This window comes from Trachemys scripta, chromosome 5 (assembly GCF_013100865.1).
Source record: "Trachemys scripta elegans isolate TJP31775 chromosome 5, CAS_Tse_1.0, whole genome shotgun sequence".
Taxonomy (NCBI): Eukaryota; Metazoa; Chordata; order Testudines; family Emydidae; genus Trachemys; species Trachemys scripta.
Window position 1 is genome coordinate 55,420,968 of NC_048302.1, and position 20,772 is coordinate 55,441,739.

The 20,772-nt window shown below is 42.8% G+C and overlaps 1 protein-coding gene across 4 annotated transcripts in view; it reads right to left on the minus strand.

Annotated features, from left to right (window-relative positions):
* Window positions 1–20,772, minus strand: part of NR3C2 (nuclear receptor subfamily 3 group C member 2) — a 263,120-nt gene that overhangs the window by 236,894 nt on the left and 5,454 nt on the right. For all 4 annotated transcript variants that reach the window (XM_034772481.1, XM_034772478.1, XM_034772480.1 and 1 more), the window contains exon 2: window positions 16,572–18,351. In XM_034772481.1, coding sequence (XP_034628372.1) covers window positions 16,572–18,349 — 1,778 coding nt within the window. In that variant the 5' untranslated portion in view covers window positions 18,350–18,351. The remainder of the gene's footprint in view (window positions 1–16,571; window positions 18,352–20,772) is intronic.

Sequence of the window (20,772 nt, forward strand, 5' to 3'; positions counted from 1 at the left end):
AATCAATGGCAAAACTTTCATTCATTTCAGAAAGAGCAGGTTCCAGCCATTAAAATATTTTTTGCAAAGTTAAAAAACAGAACTGCATTGCATAACAATGCTACAGAAGCAGAAACTTAGTAAGACAAAAAGATTCCGTAACATTTGTTTCAGTTGTTTTTAATTCAGTGTCTATAAAAGGGGCATGGTGAGGTCCTATCAGTATCCTGCTGAAATGCAGTCAAGCCAAGCAAGAAGAGTTTTGATCTGTTTGCTCAAAGTTCAGCACTGGGATTCAAACACAGCTGAAAGCAAGACAAACAGAAGAATCAGAACACAGATAGAAGTTCCTGCTTGCTCTTCCAGCAGCAAACGCAATTCAGTTTCTAAAAGCTCTCTGTCTCCTCCCCATGCCTTTGAAGTGAAAAAAACAGAACAACCTCCCTGCTTCCCCATCCCCCATTTTCAGTGAGACAGAGGCCATGGTGGCCCCCTAGAGGGGCATATAAGACAGCCATGGTTCTCCATCCCTCATCTGTAGGGAGTGGGATAGAACCACCCCTGGTACTTTCATGGGGAGAATCATTTGAGAATGGAGCATTCCCATTCCCTGGAGTATAGTGAGAGAGAGATCTTCTTGCCAAACTGCCTGCCTGTATACATCTCATGCTGGTCACAGGATAAAGGTGGGTGCTGATGCTGGTATGTGAGATTGTGATAGTCGATATGTAGGGTGGAAGCAGAGTTGCCTCTGTGCAGGTGTGTGGACATATAGGCATGGGGCAGCCAAGAGCAAATAGATATTTTGGTCAGAGAGGGTGGAAAGACAAGGATTGTGGGAAAAGCAATGTCACCTACTCACGATTTTATCATGAGATGCACAATATTTGATTTTTTTTTTTTTTAAAGTTCCTCATGTTGGCATCAGGAAGGAGATGGAGAATAGTGAGTGAAAAGGAGGAACAGAAGGGAGTCTGAGGGTATAATAGGAAACAGGAATGGCAGAGAAGGAGAATGTGAATGGTAGGAAAGTAACTAACCATAAGGGGAAAGGAAGGGAAGTATGGGAAGACATGAATGCTTGGGACAGCCAGGAATATGAAGGATGGATCACGAAGGGGGAGACAATTACAAGGAAGAAGAACAGATGGTGCCCACAACAGGTAAGTAACTGAATTTCCCTTATGAGCAATGAAATGGGGGAAGTATGCATTTAAAGTTTCATTTTGAATCTGATATAACCACACATCTCCTTAAGTTCTCAAAAAATCAAAGGTAGATTTGAAACTTATTTTTTAAAAATCTTGCAACTGGAGGGTCTGAATCACGATTTTTAAATATATGCAGAGATAATGCCAGAAAAGAGGAAAATAAGTTGCGTGGTAACAGCTGAAGTGCCTATATGATTTTTGTTTTAATTGGGGGACTATTTAAAAATAGTTATGCTTCTGTATGTAAATAAACAAGTCTTGTTTAGAAGTCAGAATATAAAGTTGTGGAATGATAAAAAAAATTGACCAAAACTGAATTACTCTGATTCCTCTCTTAATACACTGCTGTTCAGTGTTGCTGTAACAATGGATGCCACATTTCCACCTTGGAGGCACACACATCTCAAAGTAATTCATGTACATACTACTCTGTAATGCAACTGCCAGATATGTGTGAGGCATATCAAATTAACATTAAATGAACTTTACAACTGGAATTTTTTTTAATATAATGTCTGCTTTGAATGTTCCCTTTTATCTATCAATGTGTTACTGTCACCACCCTTGTCTACTCACATCATAATATATATTTACTAGATGACAGAGTTAAGTCTGTATGTGCAGCTTTAATGTTTGCATTTCCCAACTTCAGTGCTTGACCTATCAATCTTAACATTCTGTTAAAATATTTTCCCCAAACAAATTTTGATTTCAATCAGCCTTACATCAATTCTAGCTTTTGCTATTATGATAAGAGATGTAGTGCTTATAGTAGTTTACAGTAGAAGATACCTTTCAGAAGCATTCCTTACAAATATAGATACTAAACCCAACAGTAATCTATGTAAAGCACCTGAGTAAGTATTTAAATCCAACCCTATAGAGCACATGCTTAAGTTCCATTAAAGTTAAATGCATTGCTGAACCCAGATGTTTATTGACTCTAGGCCTCCCACACTAGTCCCACTGTAGACTGAGTACTGCCTGAGTAAAAGCTTTGCAATGTTATTCTCACTATCGCAATAAATTTACTGTGACAAGATGGTCGATATAGTATGGTGGGTCTTGCGCTTTTCTTGGTGTGGGGGGGCTAAAATACCATCCCTTACCCCTGCTCTTGGGGCACCGAGGGCCCCACTAGCGGCCCAGGAAGGTGGTAAAGGAGGGAAGCAGGGGAGGGGTCTGGGTTTGCTCCTCACTCAGAGTCCCAGCCTCCTCTCAACCCCTGCAGATTCTTACCCTCTTCTCCCTTGGGTGGGGTACCTTCTGTCCTTAAACGCTGGGGCAGGGTCTCCCTTACTCCGGTTTTCTGTTCCTCCAAGTCTAACAGCACACCTCCATGCTCCAGTCCTCTCTCCTTCCCCCTAACTGCCTGAAGCAGGGGGTTTTATTAGGTTTCTAACAGGGCCTTAATTGATTACAGGTGCTCCAATTAACCTGTAGCAACCCTCCCTAGTCTACAGGGAACCATCCCTTAATTAACCTAGGGTTTATATACTTCCCTTCTACCACTTCCCACTGCTCCCTGGCCCTCCTGTATCACATATCCCCTTCCCCTGCTCAACGCCATGGGGTTGGGCTACTTGGGACAAAAGACAGTGTTGTCATGATAGGCCGCCCGCGTTGCTGTGTTGGCTGCTGGCTCTATGCTGGATCCGGAAGTGAAAAGGTTGTAGGGACAGGAACCATCTAGTCACTCGTGCATTCCTGTCCTTATTTGTGCGCATCCATTGGAGCGGGGCGTGGTCCATCACAAGGGTGAACTGCCGCCCAAGTAGGTAGTACTGTAGAATCTCCATGGCCCATTTAATTGCTAGACATTCCTTTTCTACTACAGCGTACGGTTGCTCCCTGGGCAGGAGCTTTCGGCTGAGGTAAAAGATTGGGTGCTCCTCATCTCCCACCATCTGTGAAAGGACGGCCCCAAGTCCTACCTCCGAGGCGTCTGCTCCTTTGTGAAATCTGGGACTATGAGCACTGGATGGCTGCAAAGAGCTGTCCTTCGGTCTGTGAAAGCTTCCTCGGTCCACTTAACTATCTCCGGGCCCCGAGCTCTTATTAGGTTCGTCAGAGGCGCTGCCCTTGTGGCGAAGTGAGGGATGAACCGGTGATAGTTCCCTACTATCCTAAGAATGCTCTGATTTGTTTGTTTTTTTTTGATTGGGCAGGGCCATTTCTGTATTGCTTCCACTTTGTTCCACTGGGGCTTCACCAGGCCCCTTCCGACTACGTACCAGAGATACCTGGCCTTAGCTATCCCTATTGCACATTTGGATGGGTTAGCGGTGAGGCCAGCCTGTCTAAGAGTATCTAGTACTGCTTCCACTTTCCCCAGATGTGTCTCCCAGTCAGGACTATGGATTACCACGTCATCTAAATAGGCAGAAGCATACTTGGTATGGTATCGAAGTAATCTGTCCATCAATCGTTGGAAAGTTGCGGGGGCCCCATGGAGCCCAAAAGGGAGGACGGTATATTGGAAGAGGCCATCAGGTGTAGAGAAAGCGTTTTTTTCCTTGGCGTCCTCAGCCAGGGGGATCTGCCAGTAGCCTTTTGTCAAGTCCAAGGTGGTCAAGTATTGGGCCTTGACCAACTGATCCACCAGCTCATCAACACGTGGTATCGGGTAGGCATCGAATTGGGATACCTCATTTAACTTCCGAAAGTCATTACAAAACCTCAGGGTGCCATCAGGCTTGGGGACCAAGACAATAGGGCTGGACCACTGGCTGTGGGATTCCTCAATCACCCCAAGTTCCAGCATCTTCCTTACTTCTGCCCTAATTTCTTCTTTTTGCCTCCAGTATGCGATATGGTTTTATGGTCACCCTTGCTCTGGGACAGGTGACAATGTGGTGTTGGATCAGCGTCGTACGGCCTGGTTGTGTGGAGAACACATCTTGGTTCCACTGGATAATTTCGATGACCTCTGTTCGTTGTTCTGGGGCTAATTCAGGGAATAGCCTTACCTGCCCTTGTGGGCCATCTGCCTGGGGTGTGGCCGGCAGGATGGCCAGGCACGTCTCCCAGTCGTGCCAGGGTTTCAGTAAGTTGACATGATAGATCTGCTCTGGCCTTCGGCGGTCTGGCTGCTTTACCTTATAATTCACCTCCCCAACAGCTTCCACGATCTCATAGGGTCCATGCCAACTGGCCAGGAACTTACTTTCTGCTGTTGGTACCAGCATCAGCACCCGTTCTCCTGGTTGAAATTTCCGTGTTTTTCCCCGACGATTGTAGTAGGTTCGTTGGGCCTCTTGTGCTTACTCCAAATGCTCTCGTACTATGGGGGTCACTTGGGCTATTCGTTCTCTCATCTGGGCTACATGTGCAATGACATTCTTCCCTGGGTTGGGTTGTTCCTCCCATTCCTCCTTTGCGATGTCTAATATGCCACATGGGTGGCGTCCATACAGTAGCTCGAAGGGGGAGAAACCAGTAGAGGCTTGGGGAACTTCTCATATTGCAAGCATCAGATATGGTAGGAGGGTATCCCAATCTTTTCCATCTTGGGCCACCACCTTTCGGATCATACTCTTGAGAGTGCAGTTAAATTGCTCAACCAGACCATCTGTTTGGGGATGATACACCGAGGTCCACAAGGCTTGGACACGGAGCAGGGTACATAAGTCTTTCATTACTCTCAACATGAAGGGAGTCCCTTGATCGGTCAGGATCTCCTTAGGAATGCCTACCCTAGCAAAAACCTGCACCAGTTCTTTTGCGATTGCCTTGGACGTGGGGTTCCTTAAAGAAATGGCTTCGTGTAGCGTAGTCCAGGATGACAAGTATGCTTCGGTGGCCTGGGCTGTTCTTTCTAGTGGGCCCACTAGATCCATTGCTATTCTTTCAAAAGGAACTTCAATTATGGGCAAGTGTACCAACAGGGCCCTTAACTGAGGTCGGGGACTATGCAGCTGGCACTCTGGGCAGGAGGTGCAATAGTGGTGGACTTCTGCCCGTACCCCTGGCCAGTAGAACCTTCTTAGGACTATCCAGGGTCTTGTCTGCTCCTAAATGTCCCCCAAACAGATGACTGTGAGCTAATTCTAATACAGCCCTTGTGTGCTTCCATGGCACCAAGAGCTGTTCTACTACTTCCCCCCGTATTGGCACTACCTGGTACAACAGATCCTGCTCAGTTATATAGTATGGCCCTGTGCCTTTGGTTTTCCCTTCTACTGGCATGCCATTTACCTCTACTACCTCCTCCCTCACGTTTGCATATAGCGGGTCATCGGCTTGGTCCTGCCCAAAACATTCGCATGCGGAACCAATCTGGCCTGATTCTATTGACTTGGGTTCCCCTGCTTCTTTTGGGGTGCTTCTGCTTGTGCTGGGGGCCGTCTCTGGGTCTCCACAAGCCTTCCTCCCAACCAGGGCAGCTTTCTGGTTTGCTGCCAAGATCCTGGTTCCTAATCTTTTGTCTGCTCTCCTTTCCCGTCTGGATTTCCAGGACTTCCCAAGGGGTGAAAATAACTCTGGGGAAAACCCAGCAAAAATTGTGGTAGGATCATCCATGAGTACCTCACATTCTGCTTGGGGTTTACTTCCCTTTCCTAACTCAAGGCGGGGGGAGGGGAGTAGGCTCTTGAACCCAGGAAAGTCCCTGCCAATTAAGACTGGGTAGGGGAGCTTGGGGACCACCCCTGCAGTCATCTTGGTAGTACTTCCCTGGATCTCAATCTGTATTGGAATTGTGGGGTAGAAATTTACTGTGCCATGCACAAATGTCACTCCAGTGCTCTTGGCCCAGCTCAGTTGGTCTTGCCCCACTAATTTCCCTGAGACCAATGTGACAGCACTCCCAGAATCCACCAAAGCTATGGTCTGGATGCCATTCATCTTTACTGGCCTGGTGTACTCATGTTGGGCCATTGCAACCCCCACCAGGCTGATTAGGCCACATTGGTCCCCGGGATCCCCCAGATTACATTGCATGGGCTCCTCCCTGTTGGGGCACTGGACTGCTATATGCCCCAACTCCCCACACTCATAACAGCGATATCTCATTCCAAAGGTTGCCCTCGGTCTTGGGCCCTCTGACTCGCTTCCCCAACCCTCTCCTCCCGGACCCACAGGTCCCTTTGGGGCCTCAGGCCACTCCTTGGTGCCTGTTCTTCCAGCTATGGCTTTCCTGGAGTTCTCGATGATCCGGGGCCTCGGGGTTGGGACTAGTTTCCTAAAACGCCGCGTTTCACCTCCCAGGGTTTCGAACAGTTCACGGGCTGCCAGTTGTCTCTCTACAAGGGTGACTAGTTCGTCATAGGTGGAGGGGTCATTCTGGCCTACCCAGGCTTGAAGGCCCGAGGGTAGTCCCCTCGTATAGTGGTCCAGTACCAGGAGCTCCATCATTTTCTCTGAGCTGAGAGCCTCCGGGTGTAACCACTTCCAGGCTAGGTGGATTAGGTCAAATAGTTGTGATCGCGGTGTCTTGTCTTCACAGTACTGCCATTCATGGAACCTCCGGGCTCTCAAGGCCGTTGTTACCCCTGCCCTGGCTAGGATCTCTGCCTTCAGTCAGGGGTAATCTGCTGCCTCCTCTGTGGTCATATCATAGTAGGCCTTCTGGGCCTCCCCGCACAAAAATGGGGCAAGGATCCCTGACCACTGGTCTCGGGGCCAGGCCTCCCTCAGAGCTGTCCTCTCAAAAGTCAGGAGGTACGCCTCCACATCATCCTCCCGGGTCATTTTCTGCAGACAGTAGCTGGCCCGTATGGTCCATGTCCCATCGTACCCACGGCTCAGCTCCGTAAGGACCTTCACTTGGTTCACTAGTTCCTGCAGCATGGCCCGATCTTGGGTGGCCTGGGTCATCAGCAGGTGATTGGTCTCTTGCTGCAGCCGCATGGCCTCCTGTTGGGCAGCTGCCTGAACCTGGGTAGCCTCCTGCTGGGCGGCAGTGGCTTGCACCAGTGCTTTGACCAGATCCTCCATCTTGAGGATGGGTGGTTGTGACCCACTCTGGATTATGTTCACAGCGCAGAAATCCCACTCCTGACAACTCGTGTGACAAGATGGTCGATATAGTATGGTGGGTCCTGCGCTTTTCTTGGTGGGGGGGGCTAAAATACCACCCCTTACCCCTCCTCTTGGGGCACCGAGGGCCCCACTAGTGGCCTAGGAAGGTGGTAAAGGAGGGAAGCAGGGGAGGGGTCTGGGTTTGTTCCTCACTCTGAGTCCCAGCCCCTCTCAACCCCTGCAGGTTCTTACCCTCTTCTCCCTTGGGTGGGGTACCTTCTGTCCTTAAACACTGGGGGAGGAAATGTCCCTCCCCTGCTGGGGCAGGGTCTCCCTTACTCCGGTTTTCTGTTCCTCCAAGTCTAACAGCACACCTCCAAGCTCCCGTCCTCTCTCCTTCCTCCTGACTGCCTGAAGCAGGGGGTTTTATTAGGTTTCTAACAGGGCCTTAATTGATTACAGGTGCTCCAATTAACCTGTAGCAACCCTCCCTAGTCTACAGGGAACCATCCCTTAATTAACCTAGGGTTTATATACTTCCCTTCTACCACTTCCCACTGCTCCCTGGCCCTCCTGTATCACATTACCTATATGCAAACACATCTTTATAACAGTCAGATGTCCAATAAGCCAGCCACATTTACTGTGGATATATAAAGGTGTAATGGTTTTCATACAGGACATTTCAGAAATCAGAGTCTTCCAGTCCTTATTAAAATTATGAACTACAATATATACTCATTCATAAACCAAATTTTTTTAGTAAAAAAGGCAAACACCAGAGAAGGTGGTCGGCTTATGAACGGGTATGGAGAGGGAGAGGTGGGACACAGCCCATCCCCCCAACAAAGGGAGCAAGGAGAGGCAGCACAGCCAGAAGGGAAGAGGCAGGGCCAGAGTCTTTCCGCTTCTGGCCATCCTGCTCTCCCCCCAGCCTCCAAAGCAGCTGCAGCTCCGGGGCTGGAAGGGTGCAGCCGTGCCGCTCGGCCCCGCCCTCCAAAGCGGAGTGTGGCCACGCCGCTGGAGCACACTGCAGCCGTGCCGCCTGGCCCAGCCCACTGGAACATGCTGCAGCTGCGCCGACCGGTCTAGCCTGCCGGAGCAGGCTGCAGCCACGCTGCCCAGCCTGCCAGAGCAGCTCCAGCTAGGTCAGAGACATCCTCCCGAAGCCCTCCCCAGATAAGGTGGGAAGGGATGGGAGGGGGAGAGTGTGGGGGTCCCGGGGTGGGGTCATGTGAGGGTGGTCACAGGGGTTACTCCCCTGAATCCCAGCTTCTCCTCCCCAAAAAATTTCCCCACCAGTTGCTGTCCCGGCCCATCAGAGTAAGCAGCTGGCATGCCAGGACACTTTGTTTACTTAGGTTTACCTCCGTGCCTGTGGACGCTCAACGTAAACAAACCATCTCGTCCCACCAGCGGCTTATCCTGATGGCCCGGGAGCCAAAGTTTGCTGACCCCTGAATTATAGGGTCGGCTTATGAATGGGTTATAAAAAATTTCCATTTTTACTTATCCATCTTGGGGGGGAGGGTAGGGTCGGCTTATAAACGAACCGGCTTATGATCGAGTATATATGGTAATTTGTATTTTCTGTAGAATTTTGCTAATGTAGATTTCTTTAATCTGCATATTTTAGAATCTGTACACAAAAATTGGTCCTTCTTCTCACCTCTCAGCAAAGAGGTAATAGCAGACTTCTGTAACGAGGTCTTACATTACTGAAAGTACATTATGAAAGTATAATACTATGCTATTATTTTCATAATAAATTAACCAAATAAATGTGTTGCAGTATCCTAGTTTTCTGTGTGTTCTTTCAGTTACTCACAAATTCAGCAATTAGGGCAAATTGTCAAGATTCCCCTGTAAGTGTTTCCATACCCCATGGCCTTTCTGACCTCTAGATTTTCATAAAAGACAAAAACATTATTAAAAACGCCAATGTTGTGGATACACAGATTTAAACATGCAGTTCTCTAGGGCACAAACATCCATGCCACATAGTTTGCTCTATGTGGACCTTTCACTGACCATTTTTTGGATGCAGTATCCAATAGAAATTATCCTGCATTAACATTTTTTTCCATTGAAAATTAAGCCTCAAAACCCAAATTTTCAGAGGATCTTGGAAATGTTGTGCTATGTATTTACAAAATCTGAATTTGTGAGCACAAAAAGCTCACAAACAACTGAGGAAACAAAAATAGCGGACCACTGGGCACATAAATGCACATAGGTACAGATAAGGAACAATTTGAACATTTGGCCTCAAATATTCATGTGATCCTGTAAATTTTCATTTACTCTCCTATTGAGGGAAATAAAAACACAAACACAGAAGTTGCTGCTTTAGCAAGACTATAAAAATTATTTTTCTAACAATTTTTGGTGTAAATAAGCTACAAAGATAATCTATCATTTAAAAATGGAAGAAAGGAAAACTATGCTTAAAACTAACTTTTACGTTAACAAAGAATCACTACTTAGTGATAAACTTTTCATAATACTACTTTTGGGAAGCTAAGGTGGGGAAAAATCCTGTCAAGTTTGGAGAACATTTCAGCAGCTTGGTACTGTTCTATAAAGTCCTCTAGTACAGGGGTTCTCAACCTTTTTCTTTCTGACCCCTACTCTTCATTCCCACTCCATCATGATATTAAAACGGACTCCTGAGGGCATTCTGCGCCAAAAGAGTAAAAATTCTGTGCCAGAAAATTAAAAATTCTGTGCAAAATATTTTAAAATGCTGCAAATTTTATTTGTCAAATAAACGTGGAGGCTCCACCATGGCACTGGGGAGCACAGGCCACTGGCTGCACAGAAGTAGGAGATCACTGAGCAGCTCCCCCGCCCCAGAACACGGACTCAGGGGTGACGCTGCACCCAACCCTGACACAGCGCAAGGACCGGGCCTGCCCCAGAAATACTCCAGGGCCCTGCCCCGCCGTGCCAGGTGCACCAGGTGTGGGCAGGCAGGCTCAGCAAGGCAGGATCCAAGTGGACTTAGCATGGGGGGGGATCTAAGTGTGGGTTGAGAGGGTTCTGTGTGGGGTTAAAAATGGAACCTATCAAATTGAAATGGCATTGGCCAAAAGTGTCATTCAAATCACTAGAAAATAAAAAGTTAAACCTAAGTACTTTCTTTTGTCACCTATCTGAACAAGTAACACTTCTGAACCACAAATTTAAGTCAATGCCCCAGGGTTGTTTCCTCAACCATCTGTGCATGGATCTTCCCATTCTTGCACAGAAAGGGGATGTGACCACATTTCACTTGGGAACTATGTTGGGGGAGGAAGTGGAAACTGACACAGCACAAGGACTGGGCCTGCCCCAGAAACACCCCAGGGCCATGCCCCGCCGTGCCAGGTGCACCAGGTGTGGACAGGCAGACTCAGCAAGGCAGGATCCAAGTGGGTTTAGTGTGTGTGTGTGTGGGGGGGGGGTCTAAGTATGGGTTGAGAGAGTTCTGTGTGGGGCAACCTGGGTGCAGGTGGCTCAGTAGGGGATTTGGGGGAGGGAGTGGATCTAGATACACAGGGGCTTTTGGGGGGGGGGAATAATATTTGCTAGGCCATTATTTCTGTGTCATATGATTTCAATAAGTGACTGTTCTCGATAATATTTAAAACAAAGTTTATTTACAAAATATTTGTGGTATTGTGGCATCAGATTTTAAACCAGAACTATCCATTTAAAATCAGTGATGATTTTACTCAAACTATCATGGCATAATCTGGGTTTTCTTTTTAGCACTCTACATACTAGATACACAAAGTGGATATGTTGCTGACCCTGCAGAGGCAGACCCCTATGATTGCAGACAGTACCTTTTCAGGACTGGGGCCATGTTACATAGTCCAGTCTGTCTACTCTGACAGACTTCACAGTTTTAAGCATAAAAACTATTGCTATTACCACAAATACTACAAATGAATGAATCAACAAAGAATACACACATCTAATCTTAATACACATCTTTTTAAAATATAATCAACCACTAATATTTTTAAATACATACATTCTGTAGGGTTTGTTTGTTTTTTAAAATCAGCAAGGTCTTGACTGAAAGCCCACTGAAGCCAATTAAAGTTTTTCTCTTAAAAGTAAGTACCTGCTTAACTTTAAGCATTTGGTTAAGTTCCTTAACTTCAATGGAATTTAATTGCAATCTTGAATGGGGATGCTTTCCTGAATCAAGGCCAAAAACCAAAACTTTAAAATAACAAAACAAGACAAGAAAGGTTTGCCTCCTCGATGAGTGGTGCAAAACTCCTCGCAATAGTCAGGAACAAAAACTAAAAACTTAAAAAAGGAACCTATCAAACTGAAATGGCATTGGTCAAAAATGTCATTCAAATCACTGGAAAATAAAAAGTTAAACCTGAGTACTTTCTTTTGTCACTTGTCTGAACAAGTAACACTAAGTCAATGCTCCAGGGTTGTTTCCTCAACCATCGGTGCATGGATCTTCCCACTCTTGCACAGGAAGGGGATGTGACCACATTCCACTTGGGAACTATGTTGGGGGAGGAAGTGGAAACTGGGCAGGTTGGGGAGAGGAATGGGGTGAGCCAGGTGTTGGGGGAGAGATATACATTGTCCCTCTCTCGCCCCACTGAGATTATCTTTTCTGCAGTATCCTCTTCCCAATCCCTGCTATACTTGGGTGCCCCGAAGACAGCAACCATGAGTCCCTAGTAGTATAGCTACCATAGAGCCATTCTGCCATAAATCCACTGGGTTAGGGAACAAGCCACTAGTCTTTTCTTTTTTTTTTTGGGGGGGGGGAAGAGGGGGAAGGAGAATGCAACAGGCAGATCCCTCCAGTGGGATGGTGTTGGGGGATTGCCACAAAGGATTTTACCGTGCAAGGAGATGAATTGGCCCAATATATGAATTTTAATTACTATCGAAATTACTCTTAATAGCTGTTAGTGGTAAACCTACAGAAACAGTGGTTGCTTTTATGCACGAAAATGACTAAGAAAAAAATAAAATGAGAGTATTGTGTGTGTGAGGTGTTCTGGTAAGTTGCTGAGGCTTTCTCATCAAATCTGAAGCAGAAGGTTATCTTTTTCAGTTTTACTGTTGTTTCAAGCAACCATGACATGTTCCTTAACCATTTTGAAAAGTATATAGCTAGCATGATCATGAGTCTTAGAACTACATTTTGCCTCAGATGAGCAATCATTTTTAAAAAATATCTTATTTTCATTCCAAGTGCACATTTCTCTCAATGAAGTCACACAACCAAACATACCTGACTGGTTTTAAACCCACGTTGCTATTTACTTTAACATTTCTTAGAGATACCATTCATTTTGAAAAAATATATTTACATGTGTGATGCACACTAAAACATTTTATGCACCTAATTTTTTTAAAGAAAAAGACATGCTGTACACACATTAGCATAAAATTCAAAAGAAAATGTATTTTTGCATGGGAAAACCACGTCTTTCCTCATCATATTAGGTACTAGTTCTACAAATAATAAACCCTTATTGACTAAACATCAAAAGAGCAACATTTATGAAAAACAATGACAAAATAAATGAGGAGAAAAGGGGAATGTTCCTGATGATGGTTTGTACTGGGCATAATCAGCATGGTGGCAAGAATCTGTCATGTCTGGATAATGTTTATTAGATCTGGTTAGCAAGAACAATTGACTTGTGAAAGCCCCAGTTTAATAGGTATCATTTTAAGAAAAGAATATTCATTCTCATTAATGGTCTCAAGATTAATTCTCAAAACCTAAATTTAACTCTGCTCCATGCCCAGCCATCCTATGCCTTCACCATGTAAGGCAGCTGTAAATTAGAGGGCATCTTAGTGTTCATTATGTGCGTGCTGAAAAGGAATAGCATGAGGTGTGTCCCCCCACATTAATAGGGTGGACAGGACTGAGAAAGAGTTAAGATTGTGTTTTGAGACAACCATTCCTAAAAAATGTGTGACATCTTATACAGGGCCGGCTCCAGACACCAGCTTAACAAGCAGGTGCTTGGGGCGGCCAAGGAAGAGGGGCGGCACCTGCGGCAATTCGGGGGAGGCAGGTCCCTCACTCCCTCTAGAAGCAAAGGACCTGCTGCCAAACTGCCGCCGCCGATCGCGGCTTTTTTTTTTTTTTTTTTGCGCGCTTGGGGCGGCAGAAATGCTGGAGCTGGCCCTGATCTTATATGAAACTTTTTCTGCACTTATTGGTACTTTTTGACTTCTGAACAGATCTCTTTCTGCACTAAAGAGAGATTAGTTTCTCTGTGGCAAATAGATTCCTATCTCCATGAAACACTATATAAACATGACACACACCCAATCATTAGCAAATAAACAAAAGTTCTTATGTTTTGAATTTTTCCTTCAAACACAATCCTAAGTGACAAATACTAAGACAACTACAATACATTTTAAATAAAAAAATACAGGCCATTTCTGAATTTAAAAGGTATCCAAGAGAATTTACTCTAGTAAATTTCTTAGCTAATTTTGAAAGTAATCTATAATGTGAAAATGACCACTGCAATTTCTTTCAAATTTCATACACAGAATAAAATCTTCTCCATCCGAAGAAGAAATTTTTTTCAGGTCAGATTGTTTCCCTTAAAAAAAAATATATATATATATATAGAAAGGGCATTTGTAAATAAGGCTTATGATGGAACCATGATTGCACCTTTAATGATAGAGCCATTCCAAACAGCTTAATAGTAGTAGTAGTAGTAGTATTGTTTTAACACCACAATAGGGTTATGCTGTGAAAAAGATAACATATGCTCCCACTCTGAAATATACAACAGATGGGTGGACCGTTATGCCCAGGCAAAGCCCCACATCATCTTCAATGGGGCTCTGCACAGATGCAGCAGTATACGGACATGATAAAAATTTCAAGATCTGGGTCATATACATAGTAAGGACAACACTAACACCCATACCAAACATGCATCAAAAGTTTAGATTCCAGTCTGAGGGCACTGATTATTTACCTATTGGTCTAAATAGAGGCAAATAAGTGAGTAGATCGATCCTTGACTAGTGTGACAGGCAGATCACAAGATGTTTCTACAAGACTGGTAAGAAATTGTCATTTAACATTTCATATGTCCCTACAGAGCAGTTTAGGCATTTAATTGTTGGTGAACGGGCTCATAACAATAAAATGTATACAATGTCACAAAGTGAAACATACAAAAAAAAAAAAGTCATAACATATGAGCATTTGCAACCCTTACTCATGATGAGTAGCACTTAGTAATGCAATTACTCTCATGGATGTTACTAGGACTACTTACAGAAGTAAGGACCTCAATGTGATTTTTTTCCTTTAAATATTTCACTAATCCTCTAGTGAACTTTATTCTAGGATACAGAAATAACTTAGAGAATTTTTCACTTGACCACAGCTCAAAGAGCCGGGAGTTTAAACTTAAATATGCCGGATTGCAGTATACCCAAGTTTTGTACTGGGGTGGAATATACACTTTTCAAGTTGAGACAGATACCAAAAAAAAAAATTTATGTCAGCAGAATATGTGCTTTATAGAATAGCCAAAGCAAACGTGAAATATGGCTTGGAAAATGATAGATTGGAGGAAGTATGACTGAATTGGTGTTTATGTTTATTTGGCTTGGGGAGAACATTTAGTATTTCTTTAGTTCTGACTTTTGCCCCATAGGCTTCATGTAGACAGATTTCCATCCTTCAGCCACAAGTAGTATATTCAGTTTGTTTTATTAATTAGAACATACAGTTTTTAAAAAAATCTGAAAAATAAAGTATAAATAGAATATATTTTTCTGTGATTCTCCCCCCCACCCCATGAAGGAAAAGATAAATGTTGCATTCCCAAAAGGTAGTGAATCTACTAATCAGAGCAAGGGACCTGGGGTGGGAAAACTTAAGTTCTGTCCCCAACTCTTCAACTGACTACTCTGCACAATGTTCAGCAAATTGTTCTGGCTGCATCTACACTGTCAAAAACTGGACATGTGATTCACCAAAGGAGTCCACCAGTGCAGCTCTCCTGGCAGTAGCAGCAGTGCAAACTGTAAAGTAGAGACAGCTCAGGTGTGCTCTAAGCAAGGTTAAATAGATAACACAATGAAAATGCTTAAGCCCTGTTTACAGTACAACTTCCATCATCACTATAGCTGCACCAGTGCTTAATTATAGGTCTCACTGTTTCCTCTGTAGAGAAGGCCTTCAAATCTCTATTCCCAGTGTCCCCACTTGTAAAATAGGCACAATACCACCCATTTTTATAAGATTCACTGAGATCCCAGGTTGAAGTGTGTTATATTAGTGAAAAGTATTATTACTACTCATTTGTGGTGTAACTACAGAACTATGATAAATGTATACTATCAACAATTATAAAGTAAATTATTTGCAGGCTTCTTTTATACCTTCCCTATTCTAAATGTTATTGCCCTAAATACACACACACTGTTCTATCTGAAGTATATGGATACTCCATTTGTTATTAAAACATGACTATTTAGGATTCAGAAAAGTAGTACACAATTCAAATGATATTGGCATATTTCACTTCACCAGAATCAGATTGTAGTTGTTTCAAATGTGTCAAGTCTTTAAAGCCCTCCTCAGTTTAAGAGAAATTTCTATGTACACCTTTACCCCAATATAACGCTTTCCTTGGGAGGCAAAAAAAAAAAAAATCTTACTGCATTACAAGTGAAATCGCATTATATCAAACTTGCTTTGATCCGCCGGAGTGCGCAGCCCTGCCCCCCCTGGTGCACTGCTTTCCTGCGTTCTATCTGAATTTGTGTTATATTGGGTCGCGTTATATCGGGGTAAAGGTGTATGTGTCAACCACAATGTTCATACAATCACAATTCAGAAACAACGTTTGCCACAGACCCTCATGCTTAGTTTTTAAATTTAGTCAATTAAAGATGGATACAAGTTCATAACACAAAACTTAGAAACTTAAGTTCCTAATGTACCATTTCCATTTTATTTCCTTCTGAACATCACCAACAGTACAAAGCATTAAAGCAACAACTAAGAAAGAATAGCCAGTATATGGCACATGAAAGTAATGACAACAAGCTCCACTATTAAAAACAAATACTTATCGTGGAAGAAGATAAAAAAAGTAGCACTATCACATCTAATTATAATATATTCTGTATTTAAATATTGAGTATGAAACATGCAGGTTGTTTTTATTAAAACCAGAATCAAAAAGCTAGCAAAATTAATGAAGAAACTGACTAATAAATCATTGAAATACACCAAGAAATATGTATGCAGCTTTAAAAATTAAAAAGAAAATATCAAGCCTAAATTGTGCAAAAAACCCCAAACCAAAACAAAAAAAACAGTCATACTTATTTAGACATTCTGTAGTATGAAAAAACAAACAAACAGGATTTCAGTTTGCTCACCTTGACACATTTTCTGGAATGTATTCTAAAACTGGATACCCATCATGTCTTCTGGACGCTAAGTCAGTATGTGATTTCCATGTCTCAACTAGTGTACTGACTGGAGGAAATGAGCTCACATGCTGAAAAGTCTGCTCTCTAGCAACAGGTCGTGATAAAGATATTGTGCCTTGAGCTCCAATCCTGTAGTGAAATGATTGTCCACCTGAATTCACACCAACAATGGCAGACGATGGCATACTGTTCTCTTGATAATAGTTGCCATCATCAGGCTCCTGTTTAATACCCACAGGTAGGCCTGGATTTGGAAACCCACTACCTTCACAATTGCCATCAAATGATGAAACAGGTGGTCCTAAAATCCCAGAAAGAGAATAATAGTCTTTGTCGTCCATAAAAGAAAAATATGAACCATCCATAAATGGAAATGGATTTACTGCTTGATTCCCTTTAAAAGAGGCACCAGAACAAGAATGTTTAGCTGATTCCTGTTTTACTGGTACTGAAAATGGGGAATCAGAGTTGATTTTACTATTTTCTCCAATACATGAGCTACCAAATGCTCCATCTGGGTCAGGCTTTATAAACTGAACAAGATTCATCTGACCAGCTACACAATTGTTCGAGATGGCATTCTCCATTTCCTCCATTTTAGGAAATGTGATTTCTTGAGCACCTTTGTCTTTTGTTTCTGGACTAGGAATAGTATCTTGGCCTGTGCTAGGTCCAGCAGGTGCTCCAGAAGCAGGGAAGCCTAGGGCATTGTTTACTGGGCTACAGATAGAAGATCCCACAGTGCTAACAGCTGGACTAGAAAGACTGGACCTATTATTTGTATTGGAAGGGCTGGCAATAGAGCACCTTGAGTTCATATTTGCAGGACTGGAAACAGAGGATCTCATAGTGATATTATTAGGACTTGAGACTGGAGATTTCACACTGCAGTGACTAGGAGGGCTTGAAATTGGTGATTTCATGCTACTTATAGGACTAGAAAGAGGAGATCCCACATTACTAACGTGTGCGGGACTGTGCAATCTAGAGCTCCGGTTTTCAATGTTAGGTGAGCATGACAAAGGAGTTCCCTGGCTGACTGGGCTGTGCACTGGAAAATTTACAAAATTAGTAGAAGTAGTTGAGGATACACAGTTAATGCCAGCTGGGCTACAAACTGAAGGAGTCATGTTCTGAGGACTACTGCCAGAAGGAGTTTTCTCAGGACACATTATAGGGCTTTTGACAATAGTGCGCATGAGACCACCATTCATAGAACTTCCAGAGTCTGATATCAAAGATCTCAAGGGCCTATTTGCACTGTTTAAGGGAGAGGCACAATGGCCATTTTCCTTATAGAACTTTACCAGCTGCTCAACATTTTGATAAGTCTTCCCAGGACTTATGCTCCCTTGTTGATTTTGCTGATCGTAGGTATAATCAGCATCTCGTATGGAATCCATGTATAAACCCATAGATTCAGCAACTGTTGCTGAAAGTTCCTTTGAGTCTGACTCACTCTTTATGTCAGAGTTTAAAATACCAGGCTGATTATTATCTTGCTGCAGGCTAGGGAGTAGTTCAGGTTTTTCTTTGCTGTTTCCTTGAGCACTGCTGTTTGGAAAAGCACCAGATATACAGCTTACATTTACAATCTCCATATAATTACTCTCATCAGTCCGCTCTCCAGCACCTGAAGAATACTCCACAGACTGAGAAACTTGACCCCACCGTTTCTCCATGTTTAAGCCTTCTGGGTAACTGTAGTATCCTTTTGTCTCCATAACTAGGAAAAAATACAAAAAAAGTAAAATTAATAAATGATAGGCTTTTTATGATTCCATATTACAATTCAGAGGTTAATAAATGTAAAATACTTTTATCATGTGATGTTATTTTCTACATATAAAATCTAGTATAATAAATGCTGTTTTAAAACAATAACCATAGATTTTGATTAGCCATAACATAGCCATGCAGACAAATAGGAGGGTGTACAGATCACCTCCTGCCTATTAACTACTTTAGAGGGCTATTAAACCTTACCTCTGGGAGCTGAGGGAAGCACAAAGCCTGCACAGCTGATGCTTCCTCCAGAGAACAAATGAGTAAAGTGGGAGGAGAGGGACAGGCAGTGAATGGACCCATGATTCCACACTCCCCTCTATGCCAGCCAACCCAGGTAGAAAATGAGCTGTACCCTGAAAAAGGCTGTAAGCAAAATACTCCTCACCTACCACAGCTGCGCATAAAACGTACTATCTAGTCCTACATTATTTTGAAAAATCTAACAAATAAGACTTTATTGAATTAAATGTTAGTTCAATGACTATTTTAGTGATTTTAAAAGTTATGCACAAAATGAAATGTAAATACTTATAAACCTTACAGTATACAAAAGGGTTTTTTTTAGTTTGACCAATATACTGAGTGCTCAAGTATTCAATGTTAATGTCTAATCTATTTAAAACCATAACACTTTTTTCTCCCCAATTTTTTTTTTAAAAAGTTTGTACTCAACCTAAACAAAAGAATTTGAAAGCAGGATTTATGCTTTTTGCTATATAGATACAGTCCTGATCCTGAATTTCTTCTTCTTTTCAGCCAAAAGCATCTTTGCAGACACAGGGAGCAGTACAGCATCACCACTGATTCCTATCCATAGCTTGTTCCTCCATTAAGGCCTGACTCGTCACATCCCTGCATACAATATCCCACCATCTAGTCAGGGGTCAGCTTCTAGGTTGGACTGACTGTGGTGGTGTTTGTATTATTTTCTTTGGCATCTTATGTGTTTGACTTCTGCAACGTCCCCACCAATGTAATCTTTTTCAAATGGCAGCCAATCTGATAACCCAATTTCACATCCTCCTCTCCTTCTAATTTCTTTATTTGTCTTAAAATCATTGGACTTTACACCTGCCACCTTTGGAAGAACTCTCATCTGTACTGCCTCCAGCCTTCAGATGTCTACTTAATTAAATCAGCTGCTTCCAGACCAGAGAGTAATACTGTTTGGAAGGAAACATTATGGAAAGTAGCAAAATCATATAAAGTTTCAGATAAGATAATTACAATTATAAAAGCTATGTATAAGGATTCCTGCAGTGCCATAAGAATCATTGGAAAAGCAAGCAACTGGTTCAAGTCAAAGTTTGGTGTAAGACAAGGGTGCATGGAATCACGATCGCTTTTCATCATGTTCTGAAACTGGACATTAAGAATGGTAGACAAGTTGGAGACCATGACATTGGGTGATCTTGAGTTAAGCTCCTTAGTTTATGCAGATGACATCATAAAACTGGCACAAATTTGAATTAATGGTTAGACTCCGTGCTACCTAGGAAAATTGATGTAGTCCGCTTTGATATATAATAAATGCCAAGAAGACAACACGCATCTTGGAAAAGACACGATACATAAAGTGTTTTAATGCAGCTGCAGTGAAGTCATAGAACAGGTAAAAACTTACGTGTACCTATCACTGCTGACAGTTCCGTCAAGGATGAGATTAAAAGTAGACAGCTGTGCCTTAGCCACAAGTGGTGCACAAAAATTTACGAAATTATGGACCAATAAAAGCATTATGTTTGGTATCAAGTTGAATTCCTTGCACAACCAAAATTTTGATGGTCGTCAATAAACCAGTGTCCTACACATCAAACAGTGTTCATATAGGTTAAAATTTTCCAAACATAAATGCCTAAAGTTACACACACAAACTAATATTTAGACTCCTAAAGAAATATTTAAAACATGTTGAGCATCCCCAATACTCTCTGAAACCAAATGAAGCCATGGAGTATTCAGCATTTCTAAAAATGAGAACACTCATTTAGAGGTATAAATATGGATTTAGAGTGAATTTCAATCCTGTGCAGAGGCCCAGCAGAAGACTTGTGCACCACTTATGTCCATTTAAGCCATAGAACTTAAGTGGTGCATAGACACCACTGCATAGGGGTAAATTTCATCTTTAGTGCCTAAGCATTAGGCACATAAGCTTGAAAAGCTTAACAAATCAAAGCCTATAGCAGTCTAAGTGGCAAATTCTCTGATTCAGCAGCTATAGTAAGAGGTCCATTCTTTGGAAGATACATTTTAGAAGGGATAAAAAGCCTGGAAAGATTTATATATAGCCTGATATAAGCTAGGTCTAAAATTATAAATAAAAACATGTGACAAACAGGTTCCTTGGTAGTGCTGA